This window comes from Impatiens glandulifera, chromosome 5 (assembly GCF_907164915.1).
Source record: "Impatiens glandulifera chromosome 5, dImpGla2.1, whole genome shotgun sequence".
Classification (NCBI taxonomy): domain Eukaryota; kingdom Viridiplantae; phylum Streptophyta; class Magnoliopsida; order Ericales; family Balsaminaceae; genus Impatiens; species Impatiens glandulifera.
This window is the reverse complement of record NC_061866.1, coordinates 44,485,786-44,508,880: the sequence shown is the minus strand read 5'-3', so window position 1 is coordinate 44,508,880 and position 23,095 is coordinate 44,485,786. Positions and strand designations below refer to the sequence as shown.

General features: G+C 30.6%; 1 protein-coding gene and 1 long non-coding RNA gene across 2 annotated transcripts; both read left to right on the top strand.

Annotated features, from left to right (window-relative positions):
* The first annotated feature begins 5,916 nt into the window (after nucleotides 1–5,916).
* On the top strand, nucleotides 5,917–6,780 carry LOC124938713. The gene has a single exon (XM_047479208.1). It carries the CDS (start codon nucleotides 6,038–6,040, stop codon nucleotides 6,560–6,562), a length of 525 nt encoding a protein of 174 aa, XP_047335164.1. The 5' UTR covers nucleotides 5,917–6,037; the 3' UTR covers nucleotides 6,563–6,780.
* A 2,750-nt stretch (nucleotides 6,781–9,530) lies between these two features.
* Nucleotides 9,531–10,975, top strand: LOC124937399. The gene is made up of 2 exons (XR_007099354.1): nucleotides 9,531–9,579; nucleotides 10,838–10,975. It is a non-coding gene; the product is annotated as an uncharacterized LOC124937399 (long non-coding RNA).
* The last annotated feature ends 12,120 nt before the right edge of the window (nucleotides 10,976–23,095 follow it).

Here is a 23,095-nt window from a genome sequence, read left to right as displayed (position 1 = left end):
CACGGATAGTGTTATCTAAGCCTCCTCCTAAAATGGCTCATAAAAAGGTGTATATAAAAGTTTAATTCCACAATTCCAATTTTAAGTTATTTTTATATTTTAACATTCCATCTAAGAATTATAATTGCAATATTCGTTTATTTTTAAATGTTAGTGTTTTATATACTATTTCGCTAAAAGGTTTTTGTCAATTGAAACAAGTATGAGACTAATACTTTTTCGATATTAATACATTGTTAAGACATCAGTCTAGTTAATCAATCATTTTTAAAGTAACTAGCATGAATCCCGTGCATTTGCACGGATGAGAATATATATAAAATATTATTTATTTATAAATATTTTAGATAAAATTAAGTTTCATTTTAAACTTAAGATTAACTTATATTTATCCGTTCGACACTCACTTAACCCCTCAATTGACCATCATCTTGTGACCTCACACTTTCTAATACTCGTCAAATCAACCATTAATTTCAACCTCACACTCGACAAACTACCCACCACCCGACCTCCATCTCGTGACCTCACACATTCAAATGCTCATCACACCAACCTTTAATTCCTACCTCACATTCGACAAACAACCCACCACCCGACCTCCATCTCGTGACCTCAAACTTTCAAATGCTCACCAAACCAACCATTAATTCCGACCTCACACTTTCAGATGCCCAAACCAACCACTAATTCTGACCTCACACTTTCAGATGCTTATCATTTGTTTAAAAGTTGCGCCACCATATATTATAGTCAAGAATACATCGTTGAAAATATAAATTTGCATATTTTGGGATTCGAAAGTTGGTCTTCCACATGAAATGTGAATACTTAAACCGCTAGATTACTTAAGATTGTTGAAATAATTTTATTATTTTGTGTATGCATATATATTTTGTATTTAATATTTATTAACAATTAGTTAACCACCACCCGACCTCCATCTCGTGATCTCACACTTTTAAATGCTCGTCAAACCAACCAATAATTATGACTTCACACTCGACAAACCACCCACCACCCGACCTTCATCTTGTGACCTCACACTTTCAAATACTCGTCAACCCAACCACTAATTCCGACATCATACTCGACAAACCACCCACCACCCAATAATTTCGACTTCACACTCGACAAACCACCCACCACCCAATAATTCCGACTTCACACTCGACAAACCATCCACCACCCGACCTTCATCTTATGACCTCACACTTTCAAATGCTCGCCAACCCAACCACTAATTCCGACATCACACTTGACAAACCACCCACCACCAAATAATTCCGACTTCACACTCGACAAACCACCCACCACCCAATAATTCTGTTTCACACTCGACAAACCACCCACCACCCGACCTTCATCTTGTGACCTCACACTTTCAAATGCTCGTCACCCAACCACTAATTCCGACATCACACTCAAAAAACCACCCACCACCCAATAATTCCGACTTCACACTCGACAAACCATCCACCACCCGACATTCATCTTGTGACCTCACACTTTCAAATGCTCGCCAACCCAACCACTAATTCCGACATCACACTCGACAAACCACCCACCACCAAATAATTCTGACTTCACACTCGACAAACCACCCACCACCCGACCTTCATCTTGTGACCTCACACTTTCAAATGCTCGCCAACCCAACCACTAATTCCGACATCACACTCGAAAAACCACCCACCACCCGACTTCTATCTCGTGACCTCACACTTTCAAATTCTCTTCAAACCAACCATTAATTCCAACCTCACACTCGACAAACCACTCACCACCCGACCTCCATCTCGTGACCTTACACTTTCAAATGCTTGCCAAACCAACCACTAATTCCGACCTCACACTCGAAAAACCACCCACCACCCGACCTCCATTTCGTGACCTCACAATTTTAAATGCTCGTCATACCAACCACTAATTATGATATCATACTCGACAAACCACTGACCACCCAACCTCCATCTCGTGACCTTAAACATTTAAAATTTTGCATGTTCTGGGATTCGAACCCTGATCTTTCGCATGAAATATGAACACTTAAACCGCTAGACCACTTATGATTGTTGAAATAATTTTATTATTTTGTGTATGCATATATATTTTGTATTTAATATTTATTACCAATTAGTTAATTTTTATATTAACATAAAAATTATTTATATTATTATATATATGATGAGTGAAAAAATGTATGATAAAAAATAAAATGTATTTATATAAAATTAATGATGAAAACTAATATAATATATATATATATATATATATATATATATATATATATATATATATAAAAGGTAACCAATAAATATAAAATTATGAAGGTAGGTGCATTTATAAAAATATAAAAAAAGTTGTTTATATTTATATATAAATAAAATAAATATAAAAATTATGAAGTTAAGATTCATTTATAACCAATTTTTTTTTATATTTTGAATTAATATTAATATAGATAATGTTTTAGATAATATCTGATAATGAAATATATATTATATATAATATATATAATAATAGAAAAACAAAATTTAATTAAGAAATGAAGAGGAAGGAGAGAGGAGAGAGAAAATATTTAATGATATAGATTATATATGGATTAATGTGGTGCTTGACTTTATATATATATATATATATATATATATATATATATATATATATATATATATATATATATATATATATATATATATATATATATATATATATATAGATTGTTATTATTAAATATAAAAATAAATATGTTATATAATATTATATATTTTAATATAACATTATTGATAAAAAAAATATTTTATATTATTAGTGAAAAAAATATAAATATTTATTTAATAAGAGAGAGTAAAAAATATTTAATAATTAAATTAAGGGAGAAAAATATATATATATTAAAAAAGAAACTTTTATATATATATATATATATATATATATATATATATATATATATATATATTAAGAGAGAGAAAATAATTAAGATAAATAATTATTAGCAAAGAGAGAAATTATGAAATAAAGAGAAGGAGAGAAGAGAGATAAAATATTTGATAATGTGGATTATATATTTAATGAGATGGATTAATGTGGTGCATGTTGACTTTAAACATTATTATATATATATATTGTTATTATTAAATATAAAAATAAATATGTTATGTAATATTATATATTTTAATATAAAATTATTGATAAAAAAATATTTTATATTATTAATGCGAAAAAAATATAAATATTTATATGGTAAGAGAGAGTAAAAAATACTCAATAAATAAATTAAGGGAAATATATATATATATATATATATATATATATTAGGAAAGAAATTTATATATATATATATATATAATTATTTGGAAAGAGAAAATAATTAAGATAAATAATTATTAGGAAAGAGAAATTACCTTATTTGTTAATGATGGTGGAGAGAGCGTGTGTTACACCTCCAACATTTTAAATTAAGCGTTATTAGATATATATAGATACTTTAAGAAATTTTAATGATTTATTTAAAAAAAAAAAAATACTATTGAAGAATAAAAAATTAATAAAAAAATTAGTATTTTTTCAATATATATAATATAAAAGTTCATGCAGTAAGGACCATTACTTGATTGGGTATTAGAGGATACAAGAATGTAAGTAAATATTTAATATTTAAATGTGTGTGTTTTTTGTATCTACAATAATTTTTATAGGTATAAGTGTATAACTTGTATTTAGATAAGTATAAGTATGTAGCTATTATAATAACCATATTTCATACCCTCAACTCAAAAGTCATATAATCAATATCTAAAAATGCCCTTAAGTTAAAGTATGATTAAGAAGATTAGAGAAATCAAATCAAATTTATTTTATTTTCAGTAGAAAAAAAAAAGTAAATTATTAATATGATGGACACAATTATAAAATGTATGTAATATATTTAAATATTTCAAACCAAAACAACTAAGAATTTATATCTTATAGCACTTTATACTTAAAAAAATAACTATATCCAGACTACATCTCTTATCAAACCACCTCAGAAAATGTATACAAAAAAACAAAAAAAAATTGTTTGAATTATAGTGACACAAATATGTTAAAAAATAAAACTGAAAAAATAATTTTGAAAATAAGTTCTCCAGCCGTCTCTACATTTTTTTAAATAAACCTCCACCAACGTCATGAAATTACGTTGTTGTTCCTCCTCCCTGTTGATAGGATTGATAGGATCGTCGTTGTGTATCAAGATGTCAATGAGATCATATTTGCAAATAATAAGGGACGAATAATTAAAGATTATGTAGTTCTTTCAGACTAATTCGTGTCTCAAAATGATTCCTATAGAGACCTAGTGTTTGAGACCAACCATCTAGACATTCAAGCAACTTACCAATGTTCTCAATTCTAACCATCCGATCACTGTAAATCCTTATTATATGATTTTTCCAAAAATAAAACAAAAGATAGGTAAAAAGGGTCTATAAATGACTAAGACAATGTCGACTTGCTCTAAATGTTGCATTTTGATAGTTTTTTCATGTATGAAACTCTTTAGGGGCTTATTTATATGTAGTTATAATGTTATGCATATTTCTTCCAAAAAAAATTTTAATAATAATAATTCAAACTCACATAACATATGGGCCAACCAAATTTCTGGTCGGCCGTCCAAATTTTCAAAGCAAGTGAAAGAATTCTCATTTAATTATACACGTGTTACCTAATTTATATATATATATATTATATATATATATTATATATATATATATTAGAAAATAACCATTAACTTAATTGTAATTATAATTCACTTTAATTTAAAATAATTTTAATATATATACATATATTACTTTATTAGTAAGTGGTGAGTTAAAATTTTAATATTTTTAAAAAAATAGTTGATGTATATTAAAAATGTTTAAAATATTTTAATTAAAACGATAAAACATGATATGGGAAAATAATAATAAAAAAAAGAACAGAAAACGATTATTGAGTTTGTAAGTTCTCAATAACGATTAACTCTCTGATCGATTCCAACGACATTTCAAAACGATTATTAGAAAACGTCGTAATAATAACATTATGAATAATACATATCGGACGACTACGGTCATTGAATGTTTGACAATTTTTCTCTAGGCAGATAATACACTATAAAATAATTAGGATGCTAACATAAATATGTAAGCATTCATATTAGTCGCATCAATCCAAACTTCTCAGTAACTATTTAAAAACTCGGGTATCACCTAATGAATTTCAGTAATACTCCATAAAAAACTTCAGTTAATAGCCACCTCAATAATACAAAAGTAAGTTATCAATTCAACCCCATCGTGACTAACACGATAACTGATTAGCACAATACAATTTCTTTTCATGCACATATAATTTGTAAAAATTCCACAATAAATAGCTTACATCCAAAGAATGAGATATTCGATGAAATATTTGACTTCCAAAACTTCTCTCAACAAAAGTTATATGAAATCATTTTAGCGAACAAAATATAACACTATCCTATGTACACATTTTTTTTATTGCCAACGCATCACTTATACTAGTTAAAATGATAATAATTATTGTGTTTGTAAATAACATATTATTTATTTATAAGCTATAATTTTCTTTTAAGAATGTAAGCCAAAGAAATTATGGAAGGTTGAGTTCCAACTTCTAACCCATTTGAAATGTCTTAGCAATGGAAATGATCAAAGTTGGGTTCTAACTTCTAACTAATTTAAATTGTCTTAATCAGGGAAATTATCAAATAAGTCCTAAAACTTATATATATAAATACGAGTTCTAAACAAAGTAGATGGGTCAATAATGAAATTAATAAGAAATGAAGGACGAAAATGAAAAAAGAAAAGAAAAACTTTAATACGTGTCTCGAAAAGTCTGGTTTGTAAGAAGCCACCAGTTTGCGATATTTACACGACTGTTCTTCTTCGTCTCACGCAAAATACATTCGTTCTCTCTCCAAATCGAAACCGATTTCTTCATCTGAAATCACACCAGATTCGTGATCGCAAGCTTTGTTTCCATGGATTTGACTATTGTCATCGATACGATTACATCATCTGCAACTCAAGGCTTAGGAATCGCGAAATTCCCTCGCCATTCGGAACAACACTCTTCATCTTCCGGCTGCCTCCAGGTTTCCGCTGTGATTTTCCCTGTGGACTCGATGGCACGGCCTCCTGTTAGATCTCGTAACCTGAAAACGATTCCTCGGAGACAGGTCAGTAGACGGAAGCGTACAAGACGGAGTAGATCCGCTACCGATGGTGGATCCGACGGGAGTGACGGTGGTGGTTATTTTGGCGGTGGCGGTGGTGGAGGTGGAGGAGGATGGAACTTTGATCGTTTTGGATGGTCGAATTGGGATGAATCTTCTTCTTCTTCACCCGCGGATCCTGCATTTGATTTTGTCTATGAGGTAATCTGTTGGATTGTGCTTTCAAATTGCTTGCACTTCTCTTTCAAGAAGGTTGTGAGAATTGTTGCGAATGGAATAGGTGGTTCTGAGAGAGAGAAGGTTCAATTGAGACTGAATCCAGTCTATTAGTAGTATCATAGGCTCATTTCCATAAAAATAATAATTGTACTCATTAGCGTAAGTAAGATTGTTATGAATCCTGTACATTCCTGTGTAGCATGTTCTTATCACGCTTCCATTGAAGTTAATGATGTAAATGATTTGTATATATATATGATTCTTCAAACAAAATGCTTGTGGCTTTGCACTAACTTTGCTATATAATAATGCCATGTTTTCTTCTTGTTTCCATTAATTGGATTGAATCATGTGAAGAGGCAGACCCCCAATTTACAACAGATGAATATATTGTATTGCTGTGAAGAATCTGGGTAAGTTTTTCTCTTTTCTTTTTGAGACCATGTTTATTTCCCTTGTAGGAGGCAAGCACAATTTCCTACCGATACGACTCTCACTTCAGTTAAGTGAGAATTGAACTTGAAACTTCAACCTCTTAAGTTAAAGACTCTTACAAGGAGCTACCCGTAATGTGTTGAAATCAGGTAAGTTATTAATTTGTGATTCCATAATCCACGCACTCCTCAGAAAATGTGCAGGGAGAAGAAGAAGTTTGCTTCAGTTGATATTTGCAACTACAGGAATGATGGTAACATAAAAAGTTGGTGAAAAGTATATGGTGAGTCATTAATGTGTTAGGGTTAGATGTAAATTTGTAATAGAAGGTTGATACAGAAAGGGATCTAATAGATGGAATAATTTTGAAGACATAATATACACAGTAGTCCTGAAGTGTTAGTTAGTATATATAGAGAGTACACCAGTTAGTTAAGGAACTTACCTTGTTTTGTGCTATGTGTAATGCATCACTATCTGGTCATCATTTCAATAAACTCTGCTTGATGTGTGAGCATTCCTTTCGGTCAAGATTTCATAGATGGTAGCTCCAAAAGTATTAGTGTATAAGGATAGAATGGTAGTTAGTGGCTTAGGAGGTGAATGATTTAGCAACTTATAAATAGAAGAGTAATGTAATATTTAGAATAATGAAATTAAATGGTTGTTGAATCTGGATTAACTCTCTTAGGTTTGCATAGCTTCACTATAAGTGAAAGACTAAACATTGTCTTGGTTTAGTGTTGAAGTTAAAGATGGATGACTTTCCATTGATTGTGACCACTTTAGCATGTTGTTATGTGATCAAATTGGGAGCACATCTTTAGATGTACTAGCAACAAATATTGTTTTAGTGACTTTATGCTCGGTTGATCTCCTTTACCTTAGTGCATCTTGATCAAAGTCTAATTGACATTCCTTCCATGTGCTAACATGATTTATAAAGCATTCCCCCACCTGCATATTCTTGGCATTCGAAGGGTTTCTTGATTTTCCCCTCAATTGATTTTCTGAAAATATCAAATTAGGTTTATTTCAAATCACACTCTTATCATTTTCAAGATCATTTACTTAAAGTGGTTGTTGATGTTTGTCTTCCCAACAAAAGACTTATATTTATGCTTATCTAGGAAGTTATACTTCATTTAATTAGTTTTTTTTTTTCTATGAATTACATTCTCTTTGTATTAGTTTGTAATCCAAATATATACGAAAAATCACCTCTTCAAATTGTTTACATGTATCAAAGCTCTAGGACTCTTTTTGATTGTCTTTTGCTGCCCCTGCCAATGACAGTGCTTCGACTCTTTTCACTCGCAAAAGGTTGTTGTGTCTTTGAGTTGCTACCCATTCAGAAGTTACTTCCATTTGGCCTGTTTGTTTATTTAGTTTCTATTTTTCTTTAATAAACAAAAAGGGAAAATGTATATCTTGTTTCCTGCTGCTCCAGAAGAAGAAATTGTGCACTTGTGGATGAAGTTTTAGTTCACCTCTAAATACATTATGTGTCTTGTCTCTCCAAAATTTTCGCACCGACTAAGGTCAATCAAATTCTTGTCATTTTGCATACTTTCCACCACAACACTATTATACATAATGTTGGACATTGACCAACTTTCGTCATTCTTCAAAATTCTACATAAGGTGGTGTGCTTGTTAAACTCCGATCAATCCTTGAAAATAAGGATTTCTTGAGGGTGGTGAGTAATGTAAGAGTATGTAATTAGTAGTAGTATAAGTTGATTATGGTAGTTAGTAAAATTAATTAGTGGGTTTATAGTGATTAGTGGCTTATATATAGAAAATAGTATGTAATATTTTGAGTCTCTTAGACTTGGGGCTATTCTTAGTCTCATCTATATGGCCTTAAAAGAGGAGAAGAATCATTTATTGGTTTCCATATTCTAGTTATAGTTTTGAGTCTATTATAGTGCTGTTAAAACTACTAAACTCGTCCGAGTTTGCGTTTCTATCTAAGGAAATCGAGTCACAAAAATTGCAGAAATTTAGAGTCGGCGCTGACTCACGTGTTGACTTGGTCAAACGGTTGAAAACGCTAAAAACGAAAAAATTGATAAGTTTAATTATTTATATTTTTTCCTCGATATTTAAATGAGGACTTTAATAATTTTTTTAAACTAAAATTAAGGTATTTAATTTTTTTTTCTTCACGTTTCTTTTACATTGGGATGAGACCATCCAATTTTTGGGGTCGTACTGATATAAGCATCTTTTCATTTTTTGCAGAACTATTTTTTTTAACCGTTTGCATAGTCCCAATAAAGAGTATATATTCATTTTTCCAGTTTCCTTGCTCCTTAGACTACCCACAGCAGGTGTCAAATTTTTTCATTTAACACCCTGCCACGTCAGCTTAACACCTCTTTTAACACCCACTTTTTAACATGTCATACAGCAGCGTGTTATTCAAGGTATCAAAATTACTTTTTCACTTTCTCTCACTTTCACATCATTTAAACATATACATAATTTTATTTTTTTTAACCACAAACAATATTATTCATCACTTGATAAATCAAACATACAAATATTATTTAAAACGAAGAAGAAAACAAACACTCTAAACATTGGTAATTTTTTAAATAGTGTTTTTAAAACTCTAATCGAGAGTTGTTCCAAATTTATTCCGGTATTCATGGGATCTTCCGGACGTTCAATGTTTTGGTTCGAATGTTGTATATTTGGGTTTTGAGCTTGATTTGGGAAGTAATTTGGAAAGAAGTTGTAGTTTTGTGAAGGATCCATGAAAGAGTTTGAAGATTTCAAAAGAAAGGTGATACAAACAAGGATGATAATATGGTAGAAAATTTCTGAAATTTTTTGGTGTCCAAATGACACAAACCAAGTCTCTATTTATAGATCGTGAAAAATAAAAAATATTGATATAATTTTTTTTTTTTTATTGATCAATTATTATTAAAATGTATTTTTAAAATAAGAAAACTAAAATCAAAAGTAAATATTATCCTGCCACATGGCAGCGTCTCATTGGCCAAACAAAATTTGACACCCATATCAAATTTTGACACCCAAAATTTGATCCCATTTTTGCCCCCCCTGCTGCCTCCCACCCTTCTCTTTTGACACCCTAATAACACCTCATTTGCTCCCCTGCTGCGGCTGGTCTTAGACCACCCACAGCAGGGTGTCAAATTTTTTTATTTAACACCTTGCCACGTCAGCTTAACACTTCTTTTAACACCCACTTTTTAACATGTCATACAGCAGCGTGTTATTCAAGGTATCAAAATTACTTTTTCATTTTCTCTCACTTCCACATCATTTAAACATATACATAATTTTATTTTTTTTAACCACAAACAATATTATTCATCACTTGATAAATCAAACATACAAATATTATTTAAAACGAAGAAGAAAACAAACACTCTAAACATTGGTAATTTTTTAAATAGTGTTTTTAAAACTCGAATCGAGAGTTGTTCCAAATTTATTCCAAATGTGCATGACAAGATCTTTCTTCAATTGAATATGTTGTGCTTTGTCACGTAGATCGGCCCTAGTATGAATATTTGATTCAGATCGGCCTTCAACATGCACTTGAAATTGAGGTAGCACTTCTCTTTGGACATTACCTGAGGAACTAGACCCGGAATTATTCGAACGTTCGAAGTCGATATTTTCCCAATTTCGTGAATACGAATCTCGTTCATCCTCCACAATCATATTATGTAAAATTCGGGAATATCAGTTGAACCACTACTGAAACGTTGTGTGTTTAAATTATTTGGTTGTTCACTGTTTGAATAGTTGGTATGAGCGACATGAAAGTTATTTCCAGAGATAGGTGGATAGCCATAAGGCATATAATGATGGTTATACGGGTATTGCATGCCAAAGTTGGGTGGCATCATATATTGTTGTGGAATATTATGATGGATTCCGGACGTTCAATGTTTTGGTTCGAAGGTTGTATATTTGGGTTTTGAGCTTGATTTGGGAAGTAATTTGGAAAGAAGTTGTAGTTTTGTGAAGGATCCATGAAAGAGTTTGAAGATTTCAAAAGAAAGGTGATACAAACAAGGATGATAATATGGTAGAAAATTTCTGAAGTTTTTTGGTGTCCAAATGACACAAACCAAGTCTCTATTTATAGATCGTGAAAAATAAAAAATATTGATATAATTTTTTTTATTTATTGATCAATTATTATTAAAATGTATTTTTAAAATAAGAAAACTAAAATCAAAAGGTAGATATTATCCTGCCACATGGCAGCCTCTCATTGGGCAAAACAAAATTTGACACCCATGTCAAATTTTGACACCCAAAATTTGACACCCACTTTTGCCCCTGTTGTCTCCCACCCTCCTCTTTTGACACCCAAATGACACCCCAAATGCTCTCCTGCTGCGGCTGGTCTTAATGTCCTATATATTATTATTTTATTAATAATAAATTTTAAACATCTCCCTAATTTAGTTAGACATTCTAGTTATAAAATTTTCAACCAAATAATTATCCTAATTAATAACTTAGTTTTAATTTTATTTACATAAATAATAATAATATATAATTATTTACATTACATATTTCCTATATAACTTATAATTAATATCACATATAAACATATTTGGCATATCTAATTTATTAAAATATTATTGTTTTATATTCCGCAGAAGTTTTTAACTTATAAACTAATGTCATTATCGGGTTATGTCGTTCATAAGTTAAATAAGAATAAATCATAAAATAGCTCTAATATTGGTTGGGAGTATATAATTGATATTTATAGCAATTCTAAGAAAGGAAAATGAAAATTTTGTTTTAAATTATTCTTGAGTGAAATATATTGTTTCAAACATAATTTAGATTGTACACATAAAGCTGAGCCTTGTATTAGTGTTTCTGATGATGTGAAATTATAGATTATAGATTTTTTTTTTATCAAAATGATGAGGAAAAAAAATGAAAAAGACAAAAATATATTAATGAGAATGAAGATGATGAACGAGAGGAGATATGTAAATTATTTCAAAATAATTTGACAAGGTGCGAGACAACCTTTTATAAAAAGATTAAATGTAAAAAAAAAAACCAGTTAGTGAAATATTTAAGAAAAATTTAACGGAGGATGTTTGTCAAATAATCTATCGTTTTTTCTATACTAGTGTTATTCCTTTCAATGTTATGAAAAATTCTTATTTTAAAAAAACACTTGAAATGGTTGTTAGACATGGTCCAGGATTTAAAATACCTATTTATCATAAAATACGAGTGAAATATCTAAAGAAAGAGGTGAAACTAACACACGAATTGCTAATAGATTTTAAGATAGAATAGAGAAAAACATGTTGCTTAATTATGTCAGACATGGTTGGACACTGATAAGAAAAAACATTTTATTTATAATTTTTAGTTAACCGTCCTAAAGTAACGGTTTTCTAACTTCTACTAACACTTCCGACATTTCTAAGACAACGGAGAAGATATTTCAAATGTTAAATGCAATTGTAGAAAAAAGTTGGAGAAGAAAATATTATTTAAATAATTAGTGACAATGTTGCTAATTACAAATTAGCTAGTGAATTGTTGATAGAAAAATGTTATATTTGACTCCTTGTGTTGCTTATTGTATTGATCTAATGTTAGAAGATTTTGAAAAAAAATTAACCTTGACAATTGAGAGTGCTAAAAATATAACAATGTATATATACTCGAGATCTTTACTTATATCTATATTAAAACATTTTACTGATGAAAGAAACCTGATTAGACCAGCAAAGACAAGATTTGTCACTGCATATCTCGAAGTTTTATTAACTTAAAAGTTCCACTAATGACTATATTTAGTTTAAGAAATTGGAGATCAAAGTCATTCTCGAGTATTGTTGATGAAAAGAAAATTGAAGCAATGTTTATTGGTGGTCGATTATGGTCAAATATAATTACACTTCTCAAAGTTGCGAGACCTCTAATTAAATTAAAGTACTTAGAATGATGGATTCAGATGTTAAACCCATAAATTTTATTTATGAACAAATGGATGAAGTTAAAGAAAAGATTAAAGTCAACTTCAACACTATAAAGAGAAGAAAATAAGTAACATTTGTATTTTTATTATTTTTTAATTATATAAAATATTCATTTATCTATGTATTCATAATATATTGTTTGTCTTCAATTTAGTTATGAACTTATTTGAAAGGTTATTGATGAACAATGAGCAATTTAACTCTACATACCCTTACATGCTACTGGTTATTATCTAAATCCTCAATATTATTATAATTGTGATTTTAAATCCAATTTTTATATTAAAAAGGGTATCATTATAATTGTGATTTTAAATCCAATTTTTATATTAAAAAGGGTTTATATAGTGTATTGAAAGTATGCTAACCGATGAAAATATGATAAGTAAATAGATATCCAGCTTGAATCTTTATAAGGATTATTTGGTTCTAAATTTGCAAAAATGACTATAAACACAAAGTCAAGAGGTTGTAAATAGAATTGAAGTGCATTTGAAATGATATATTTTTGTTTTTACATATATTTAAATGAGTAATGATATATACAGCACCCTTATACAGTACTTTCGCACAGCACTTACCTCATTTGGAAAAAAGAGAAAATATATCTTAAAAAAAATACAAGAGAGAGAAAAATATTTTCTCTTTCTTTCAAAATTAGGTAGGTGCTGTGCGAAGGTACTGTATATATCATTACTCTATTTAAATATCTTTGACTTACCTAATTATTCAAAGTTTAAAATTAGAACATTAATATTTTTTTGTTTATAAGTTCATACAAAGCTAGAAATTGTATACTTGGTATTTGTCATGTACAACATGAAGTTAAAGGACATACATTGAAGCTGTTTCTTTTGATGAAAATGATACTTATGATCATCGTCATCTCAAACACGTTTATTTATAGAGAGTACTGAATGTAGAGAAAACGAAAAAAAAATGTACGAGCAAGATGATGTAAAAGATCTTGATGTAAAAGGAGTAGAAAGAGATGAAGTTGATAATGTTATGGATGATTTAGACAATTTTGATGTTAGTAATGAGACAAATATTGATGATTTAATTTGTTGATTTAAGAAGTTGTTATGAACAATTTATTAAATATTTTGAATTATTTTTATTTATAAAGTTTAAAATATTTTGAATGATTTATTATTTAATAGTTAAATATGATTTATAACGAGTTTATGATAATCTTACGATTTTACATAAATTCTTAATTTTTATAACCTTAGTCGAATAAACTTATTGGAAACATAGTAGAAGGTGAACCATTTTTTTTTCTCGAAATGTCAAACAATATAACTCGAACCATGCATTATTAATACCCATTATTATAAATGTTAAGGTCTAACTAAAAGATAGGTTCTTCTCCTTCTTTTTAAATAAATATTTTTTAATGTTAAAAAAAAAGTTACAACCAAGTGGAATATTAATAATAACTATATCACACATTTTAAAAAAAAAACTCAAACCCTAACATCTACTTTATTTTTTTTTTTAAAACTCAAACCCTAACATCTACTTTAATATGATGTTAAGGGTAAATCAAGTGCTGCATTAGTGTATAATATGACACTTATAACTTTTCTATACTCGGGTTAGATTGGATTCAATTTTTTTTAATGATAATTTTGAGGAGGGTACTTTTTTAAAGGATTTTTTTTAATATATAATAATAAATAATAATTTAAAAAAGAAAATTTATTTATTATATTTTAATTAATAAATTAAATGATAATAAATTAATAGAAATAATATTTGATTCGCTGAATTATTTAAATAATTCTAATTCGACCCATTAAAGAATAGCTAATAATGTTTCTCCAAACTATATATATGGTTGCAACTTGCACCTCTAATGCGTTTTTTTTTTATTTTTTATTTTATTTTAACTTTTAAAATTTATTTTTGTACGCATCAATATCATTCTAAATGCTAATCATCAAATTACTATTTAATCAATTATAAATTTTAAATTTTAAAATTCAAAATTAAACAAGACATTATATTTATTCAACTATTTTTTTTAATAACTTTACTTTTCCAGAACAAATTAAATTTTTCTTTCAAATAACCAATATCAAACAAGCTTGTCACTGTATATGAATTCTTTAATATTTCTATCATGCCTCAAAAGTCTAGGTGATGCATCTATCTAAGTTATTGTAATTTGTCTTTATTATAATTAGCCTTTTATTTCATTATTATTATTAAAACCACCTATATCTCATTTTCACCTTTTCCTGTTAAGGCAACTCTGATACAATGAAGCAGCCAAATGAAAGCAGCTATATCAATATCTTTTTACAGACTTATTATGTGTTTTTATAACATCATTATAAAAAACATTTGTAGATTAAGTAGATAAAAGGTCCTCTCTTTTAGATGGCTAATCGAGATCGGCGGCCTAGAACAACCTAATTTTGGTTTCGAATTTGAACTTCATTCCATAATATTTTCGTCTTCCACAACTATAAGTAAAATAAGTACACTTTTACCCATTTGAAAATATTCATTGGGTTTGGATTTGATTAACTCACTAAGATAACTTAAGTGACAAGAATGATTTTTATTAGATTAAAAGTCACAGATTCGATTCTCATTTAAGACGTTTTAAGTTGAAGTGTGAGTTATACTGTTTTCTAATATTTTGTAATGTTCTAAAATATAAATTAATGTTGGGTTTTAGGGCATATTTAATTAAGGAAAAAAAAACACAACAGTTTTTGGGTTTTTTTTTCCTCTCACTTCCAACAGTTCTTCCTCAATTGAAGCAACAATTCATCCATTGAAGCAGCAGGTTCTTCTTCTGATTTCCTTTATCTCTTCTCAATTTGGTTAGCCATCTTTAGTGATGATGATAATATATGTGAATGACAAGTTAGGATGAGGTCAATTGATAACTTTTGTTAGATTACCTCTAGACTTGTATTAAACTACATTGTATACCCATTTGATATAGTGGATGATTTAAGTGGCCGAAGTGTCCCGTAGTTTTTACCTAATTTGGGGTTTCCACGTATAATCTTGGTGTCCTGCTCTCTATTTCTTTGATTGTTTGATTGTTTGATGCTCAATTGTTTTGGCTGCCTATTTGATTACACAAAAGGGAAAAAGAATTGTTAGGCATTGTTGTACCTTGTTTATTTATGAATTGGATGAACATGTGCTATTATTCGATTTCTCCAACAAGTGGTATCAGAGCTGAGGTCGTTTGGTGGTGATTCTTGTATAATTCAAATGGAAGAATCGTTGAGTAGTAATGGAACGATGATCAAAGTCATAGCTACCAATTACACAATCTGGATGTCACGGATGGAGGACTTATTGTGTAATTATGATTATGAAGACACTATTTTGGGTGATAAAGGAAAACCAGAGGCTATGACAGATGCAGATTGGAAGAAGCTAAACAAAAAGGCAGTTGGTAAAATCAGGCAATGGGTTGACAACAGTGTGTATCAGCATGTGGCTACTGAAGTTAATGCTTATAAGGTGTGGACTATTTTGAGTGAACTGTATGAGAAGAACAAACTCAAAACAGAGCATTTCTATTTAGGAAGCTTTGCTCGTTGAAATATCAAGATGGGTCTTCTATGTCTGAGCATCTAAATGCTTTTCAGGGGATTCTAAATGAGTTGGCTGCGATATGAATGAAATTTGATGATGAGCTTCATGCTATGTGTTTGATTAATTCTCTGCCTGATAGTTGGGAAACACTTGTGGTTTCAATTACCAATTCTGTTCCACAAGGTAAGCTCACTTTGAAAATGATGAAAGAGAGCGTGCTGAATGAAGATGCTAGAAGAAAAGAACAAGGCTTCTCGACTCCAAGTCAGGTGTTCGTGACTGAGAAAAGAGGTAGAAGTAAAAGTAAAACTCCAAAGAATCGTAGTGGCAGTTCAGACAGGTCACGAGGAACATCCAACTCGAGGAAAGAGATTACATGTTATCATTGTGGCAAGCCAGGACACAAGAAGTATCAGTGCAGATCTTTGAAGCGGGAACAAAAGGAGAATAAGAAAAATGAAAGTAGTAAGGTTGCAGATGTGGGTGGTAACGACATCGATATTGTTTACGACAATGATAGTATCAACCTTGTTTCTCAAGATACATAATGGGTGGTAGACTCAGGTGCTTCTTATCATGTCACAAATTGTTGTGATATATTTGCTTCTTACACTAGTGGACAGTTTGGTTCAGTGACGTTGGGAAACCATGTCACGTGTAAGATTGTTGGAAAAGGAGATGTCTATTTAGATACTAACACTTCGTGCAAGCTACTTTTGAAGAATGTTCGACATGTTCCTGATATTCGGATGAATTTGATCTCTACTGGTATTCTTGATGATGAGGGCTATCATAGTTACTTTGGTGAAGGAAAATGGAAACTCACTAAGAGGTCTTTGGTGATAGCTAAAGGAAAGAAGGTCAGTTCTCTTTATGTGACAAAGACTAAGTCTTACGGGGGAGAAGCAAATGTAGTTAATGATTGTTCAACACAGCTTTGACATAAGAGACTTGGTCACTTAAGTCAGAATGGCATGCAAGTTCTCTCCAAGACAATCAATCTTCAAGTCTTAAAGTCCACAGATTTGAAGACATGCACAGATTGCTTAGTTGGTAAGCAACATAGAGTTTCTTTCAAAAGTTTCTCTCCATCTAGGAAGCCCAATATCCTAGATATGGTTCACACAGACATATGTTTTATGGATTCCTTGACTTTAGATGGTGCTCATTATTACATCACTTTTATCGATGATTGCTCAAGGAAGGTGTGGGCATATTGCTTGAAGACTAAGGATCAAGCATTGAATTACTTCAAGTTGTTTCATGCTAAAGTGGAGAGAGAAACTGGGAAGAAGTTGAAATGTGTTCGTTCGGACAATGGTGGCGAATACAGAGGACCATTTGTGGAATACTGTAAAAGTCATGGGATCAAGATTTTGAAGACTGTGCCAAAAACACCTCAACAGAATGGAGTTGCAGAGAGGATGAACAGGTCTATCAATGAGAGAATTTTGTGTATGTTATCTCATGCTAAGTTGCCAAAATCCTTTTGGGGAGAGGCAATGAAGACAACAGTTGATCTGATAAACCTTTCACCCTCAACTCCTTTAGATGACGACATTCCAGAAAGAGTTTGGAGAGGTAAAGACGTCTTTTATGATCACTTGAGAGTTTTTGGTTGTAAAGTGTTTGTTCATGTTCCTCGAGATGAGAGAGCTAAGCTTGATAGCAAGACGAGACAATGTATCTTTATTGGGTATGACCACGGAGAATTTGGGTACCGATGTTGGGATCCGGTTAACAAGAAACTCATTAGAAGCAGAGATGTGGTATTCTTTAAAGATCAGACCATTGAAGACTTTGAGAAAAAAGAAAAGCCGAAGTCTACAGAGAATGAATTGCTTGACAATGGTAGGATTCGTACACCACAATCACAGCCCAATGATGTGGAAAATGCCCAAGTTGAGGTTGATGAGACTCCTCTAGTTGATGCTGAGCCAACAGAGGAAGCTGAACAAGATGATGATAGTTCTCTAGAACCACCTGATGATCAGCATATTAGAAGATCTAGTAGGCAGAGACAACCTTCTAGTAGGTATCCTCCCAATGAGTATGTGATGTTGACTGACGGGGAAGAACCAGAAACCTATCAAGAAGTATTGTCTCATGAAAACAAGAACAAGTGGTCGGTGGCAATGCAAGAAGAGATAAATTCCTTGCAAGAGAACGAGACTTATGACTTGGTGAAACTTCTGAAAGGAAAGAAGACTTTGAAGAACAAGTGGGTATTCAAGTTAAAGCATCAAGAGAATATCTCACAACCTCGATACAAAGCAAGACTGGTTGTGAAGGGCTTTGGACAGAAAAAGAGGATTGATTTTGAAGAGATCTTCTCACCGGTTGTGAAGAGGTCATCCATCAGAGTTGTGTTAGCATTGGCTGCTAGTCAAGATTTGGAAATTGAACAACTGGATGTGAAGACTGCATTTCTCCATGGTGACTTGGAGGAAGAGATCTATATGGAACAATCTGAGGGTTTCAAAGTTAAAGGTAAAGAAGATCTTGTCTGCAGGTTGAGGAAAAGTTTGTATGGGCTCAAGCAAGCGCCTAGACAATGGTACAAGAAATTTGACTCCTTCATGGAAGCAAATGGGTACAGTAAGACTACTTCTGATCATTGTGTTTTCATCAAGATATACGGTGTTGATGATTATGTTATTCTTTTGTTCTATGTTGATGATATGCTGATTGTTGGGCAAGATATTGCAAAATTGAGAAGCTCAAAAGGGATTTGAACAAGTCTTTTGCGATGAAGGATTTGGGTTCAGTGAAGCAGGTCTTAGGCATGGAAATCACAAGAGACAGAAAGAACAGAACACTTTGGCTATCACAGGAGAAGTACATTGAGAAGGTACTTGAGAGGTTTGCAATGAAAAATGAAAAACCGATTTCAGTTCCACTTGCAGGTCATTTCAAGTTGAGTTCTAAACAATGTCCTACAAGTGAGAAAGAGAAAGATGAAATGAAGAATGTACCTTATGCCTCTGCAGTTGGTAGTCTTATGTATGCCATTGTATGTACAAGACCGGACATATCACATGCAGTTGGTGTTGTTAGTCGGTATCTCTCCAACCCGGGAGAAGAACATTGGTTGGTTGTTAAGTGGATTCTCATATATCTTCGAGGCTCTTCGAAAGCACGTTTATGCTTCGGAAGTGATACTCCTATTTTGGAAGGCTTTATAGATTCTGATATGGCGGGTGATGTTGATTCAAGAAAATTTGTATCAGGTTTTTTGGTTACCTTTGCAGGCGGTGCTGTTTCGTGGCAGTCAAGGTTACAAAAGTGTGTTGCTTTGTCTACTACAGAAGCTGAGTATATTGCAGCTACTAAGGCATGTAAAGAGGTGTTATGGATGAAGAAGTTCCTACAAGAGTTGGGCCAAAAGCAAGAGAAGTTTACTTTGTTTTGCGACAGTCAAAGTGCCATTCATCTCTCAAAGAATTCAGCTTTTCATTCGAGATCCAAACACATCGACGTGAGATATCATTGGATACGTGATGTGCTTGAGGCAAAAGAGCTGAACTTGGAGAAGATTCATACAAGTGAGAATGATGCCGATATGTTTACGAAATCCTTGCCTAAGGACAAGTTTGAAGATTGTCGGGAGATAGCGGATTTATTGGAGCCCGCAAAGTTGCGTTGACGGGGGAGATTTGTTGGGTCAGCTCATTTGACAGCTGGGCCTAACAAATTAATAAAACCCATTAGACCATATTTAATTAAGGCAAAAAAAAACACAGCAGTTTTTGAGGGTTTTTTTTTTCTCTCTCTCTTTCAGCAGTTCTTCCTCCATTGAAGCAACAATTTCTCCATTGAAGCAGCAGATTCTTCTTCTGATTTCCTTTATCTCTTCTCCATTTGGTTAGCCATCTTTAGTGATGATGATAATATATGTGAATGACAAGTTATGATGAGGTCAATTGATAACTTTTGTTAGATTACCTCTAGGCTTGTATTGAACTACATTGTATACCCATTTGATATAGTGAATGATTTAAGTGGCCGAAGTGTCCCGTGGTTTTTACTTAATTTGGGTTTTCTACGTATAATCTTGGTGTCATGCTCTCTGTTTCTTTGATTGTTTGATTGTTTGATGCTCAATTGTTTTGGCTGCCTATTTGATTACACAAAAGGGAAAAAAATTGTTAAGCCTTGTTGTAGCTTGTTTATTTCTGAATTGGATGAACAAGTGCTATTATTCGATTTCTCCAAGAATTAATTATTAAATTTATTGTACTTCTTCTAATTCAAACCTAAATGTAGTTATAAAAGGTACTTTAAATGAGTCTATTGTAATAGAACATTAATTAATGTGCATGCTTGTATTAATCATTCTTAATAGTTAAAATGATATGAAATTTAAATTCAAGGCTTACCACCGTCATGTATTGTGATACACGTTGAAAGAATTTTGACCCATGTAGGAAATATGGATGGATAAAGAAGAAAGTTGATTTGTTCCTAATTTTCTAGAGGACTTTTGGAGCAACAAATGGGGGTAAAAAATGTAAAAAAATAAACAATGTTTAATAATTAGATGATTGAAAGAGAAAGGCCCTTCGAATAAGGAAGGAATTTGGGTAAAATTACTCTCTCAACTTGAGACCCCACTTTACCATAAATTTTGATTATGAATTCATTCACTTAGATTTGGTTCATGTATCTTCTCTATCTAGAGAATATGTCGTCATAATGCGATTTGTTTAATGTTAAATCTTGGAATAATTTATTTATTTATTAATGCTTTAATATCTTTAATTTATGTTACAAACTTGTCCAATTGGAATATACTTCATATTAAACATGTGTGATGTGTCTTATATATAGTTGTCTCTAGACCCTTTTTAGAAAAAAAATAAAAAAAAAAATATAAAAGTTGAGTAATTTAACTTTAATTATTGGTTATGAAAGATGCTCACTTTATGTAAGAAGGTGGCTTAGTCACTTCTTAGTTTCAAATGAATAATTTGATAATTAATTTCTTGTTAGGGTTAAAGATTAATTATATGATTGTATGGAGTGTATTATTCTTATTAATTTTGTTTTTGTTTTTATGAATGCCCCCAAAATATAATATCACCCACTAATATATAAATTAGAGATTTTCATGAAGTGGATTATGGATTTGTGGTCAGAATAGAGTTTCATTTTTTATATCATAATTAATGAGTGACAATGCTTATACAATCATTTTTATAACTACATAATATTAATTATATGGTTATACATTAATTATCAGGTTATTAAGATGTAAAAAAATATCAATTATATATGTTATTATATAAATTAGGAAGATACTCGTGCGATTCACACGGATAAAAATATATTGTACTGCGTTCATCAAATTTGGTGTTAAATTTAAAATATAAAGTGTTAGTAGCTTAATTGGTTAAAGAGTTATACTTGTTTTTGTTAGGTTGCGAGTTTGAAACATACTTATAATATTTTTAATTTTATTTTTAACCATTTTAAATTAATGAGCGGGTTCAACTCAGAATTCGACTCAAGTATCCATTTACTTTAACATATATATCCAAATTAACCACAACTCTCGTCCCGACAATCCGGACACTTTCAAAATTAAGCATCATTATATATATAGATAAATGGATTGATGACGATATAAATTTATGAGTTAAACATTTATTTATTTTTTTTCTCTTTTTTTAGAAAAAAAATTTAAAAAAAATTGAAAAGACACTATTTTTTGGCTTCTTGGAGTTTGTTATGTTTTTTTCTCACCACTTAGATTTGAGTTGATATTTTATTTTGTTTGATACGACATCTTATTTAGTCAGATTGAATTTTTTATCCCGAATTGTTGTGATCAGAATAATTCTCTTAATTTTCGGTGGATCGTTTGCTGCTCTTATATATCCTCCGATTGTGTTGGTGATGTTTTCTCGATTCCGTGTCTATCCCTTTTTAACAAAAATTGATATGAAATTATCGGATCTGGTGTTGTTTTTTATTTTTATAATAAAGAATCATTGAATAAGATCTTTTATTCGGAGACCTTCTTACAAGTATTCTCTCATTATTTCTACGGGTTTCTCACTTTTTTGAACATATATGTATGTAGATGGTGTTATCACTTGACATGACTTTTTCTGGTGTTGCTAACCAACCCTTGGTCAATGATAAAATTCAATGTCGCTAAGAATATTTTGTTGAAATTCTTTCGACTCTGTTTGATTGATTTGTTAGACTACTTCATCCCTCATCATTACGAATTTTTTGAGTCATCTAAAAAAAAATCAAAAGATGGTTCCATCTTCATAATTATAATTTTAATTACTACAAATATGACATATTATTTAACACATAAATTTTTATTTATTTATTTTGATTTTGCTAATATTATTTTGCAATTTAATTTTCGATAACTCCTTATTTGATTATTTGAATTAATAAAAATTATTTTTCTTTAAAAAAAATAATAATAATAATTTATGAGTTAGAAATTAGAATAATGAATGCTATATTTTGTTTGGGTTTATATAATATTGAATTAGAATAATGATTTTAATTTGTTATGGATTGAAATTAAACTACAATTTAATTATTAACTTTGAAAAAAACGGAATAAATATGTTTTAGAAAATTAACAGAGATA

Excerpts from the sequence above, each read along its gene's own strand:
- LOC124938713 (XM_047479208.1), top strand. The coding sequence starts at position 6,038 with ATGGATTTGACTATTGTCATCGATACGATTACATCATCTGCAACTCAA.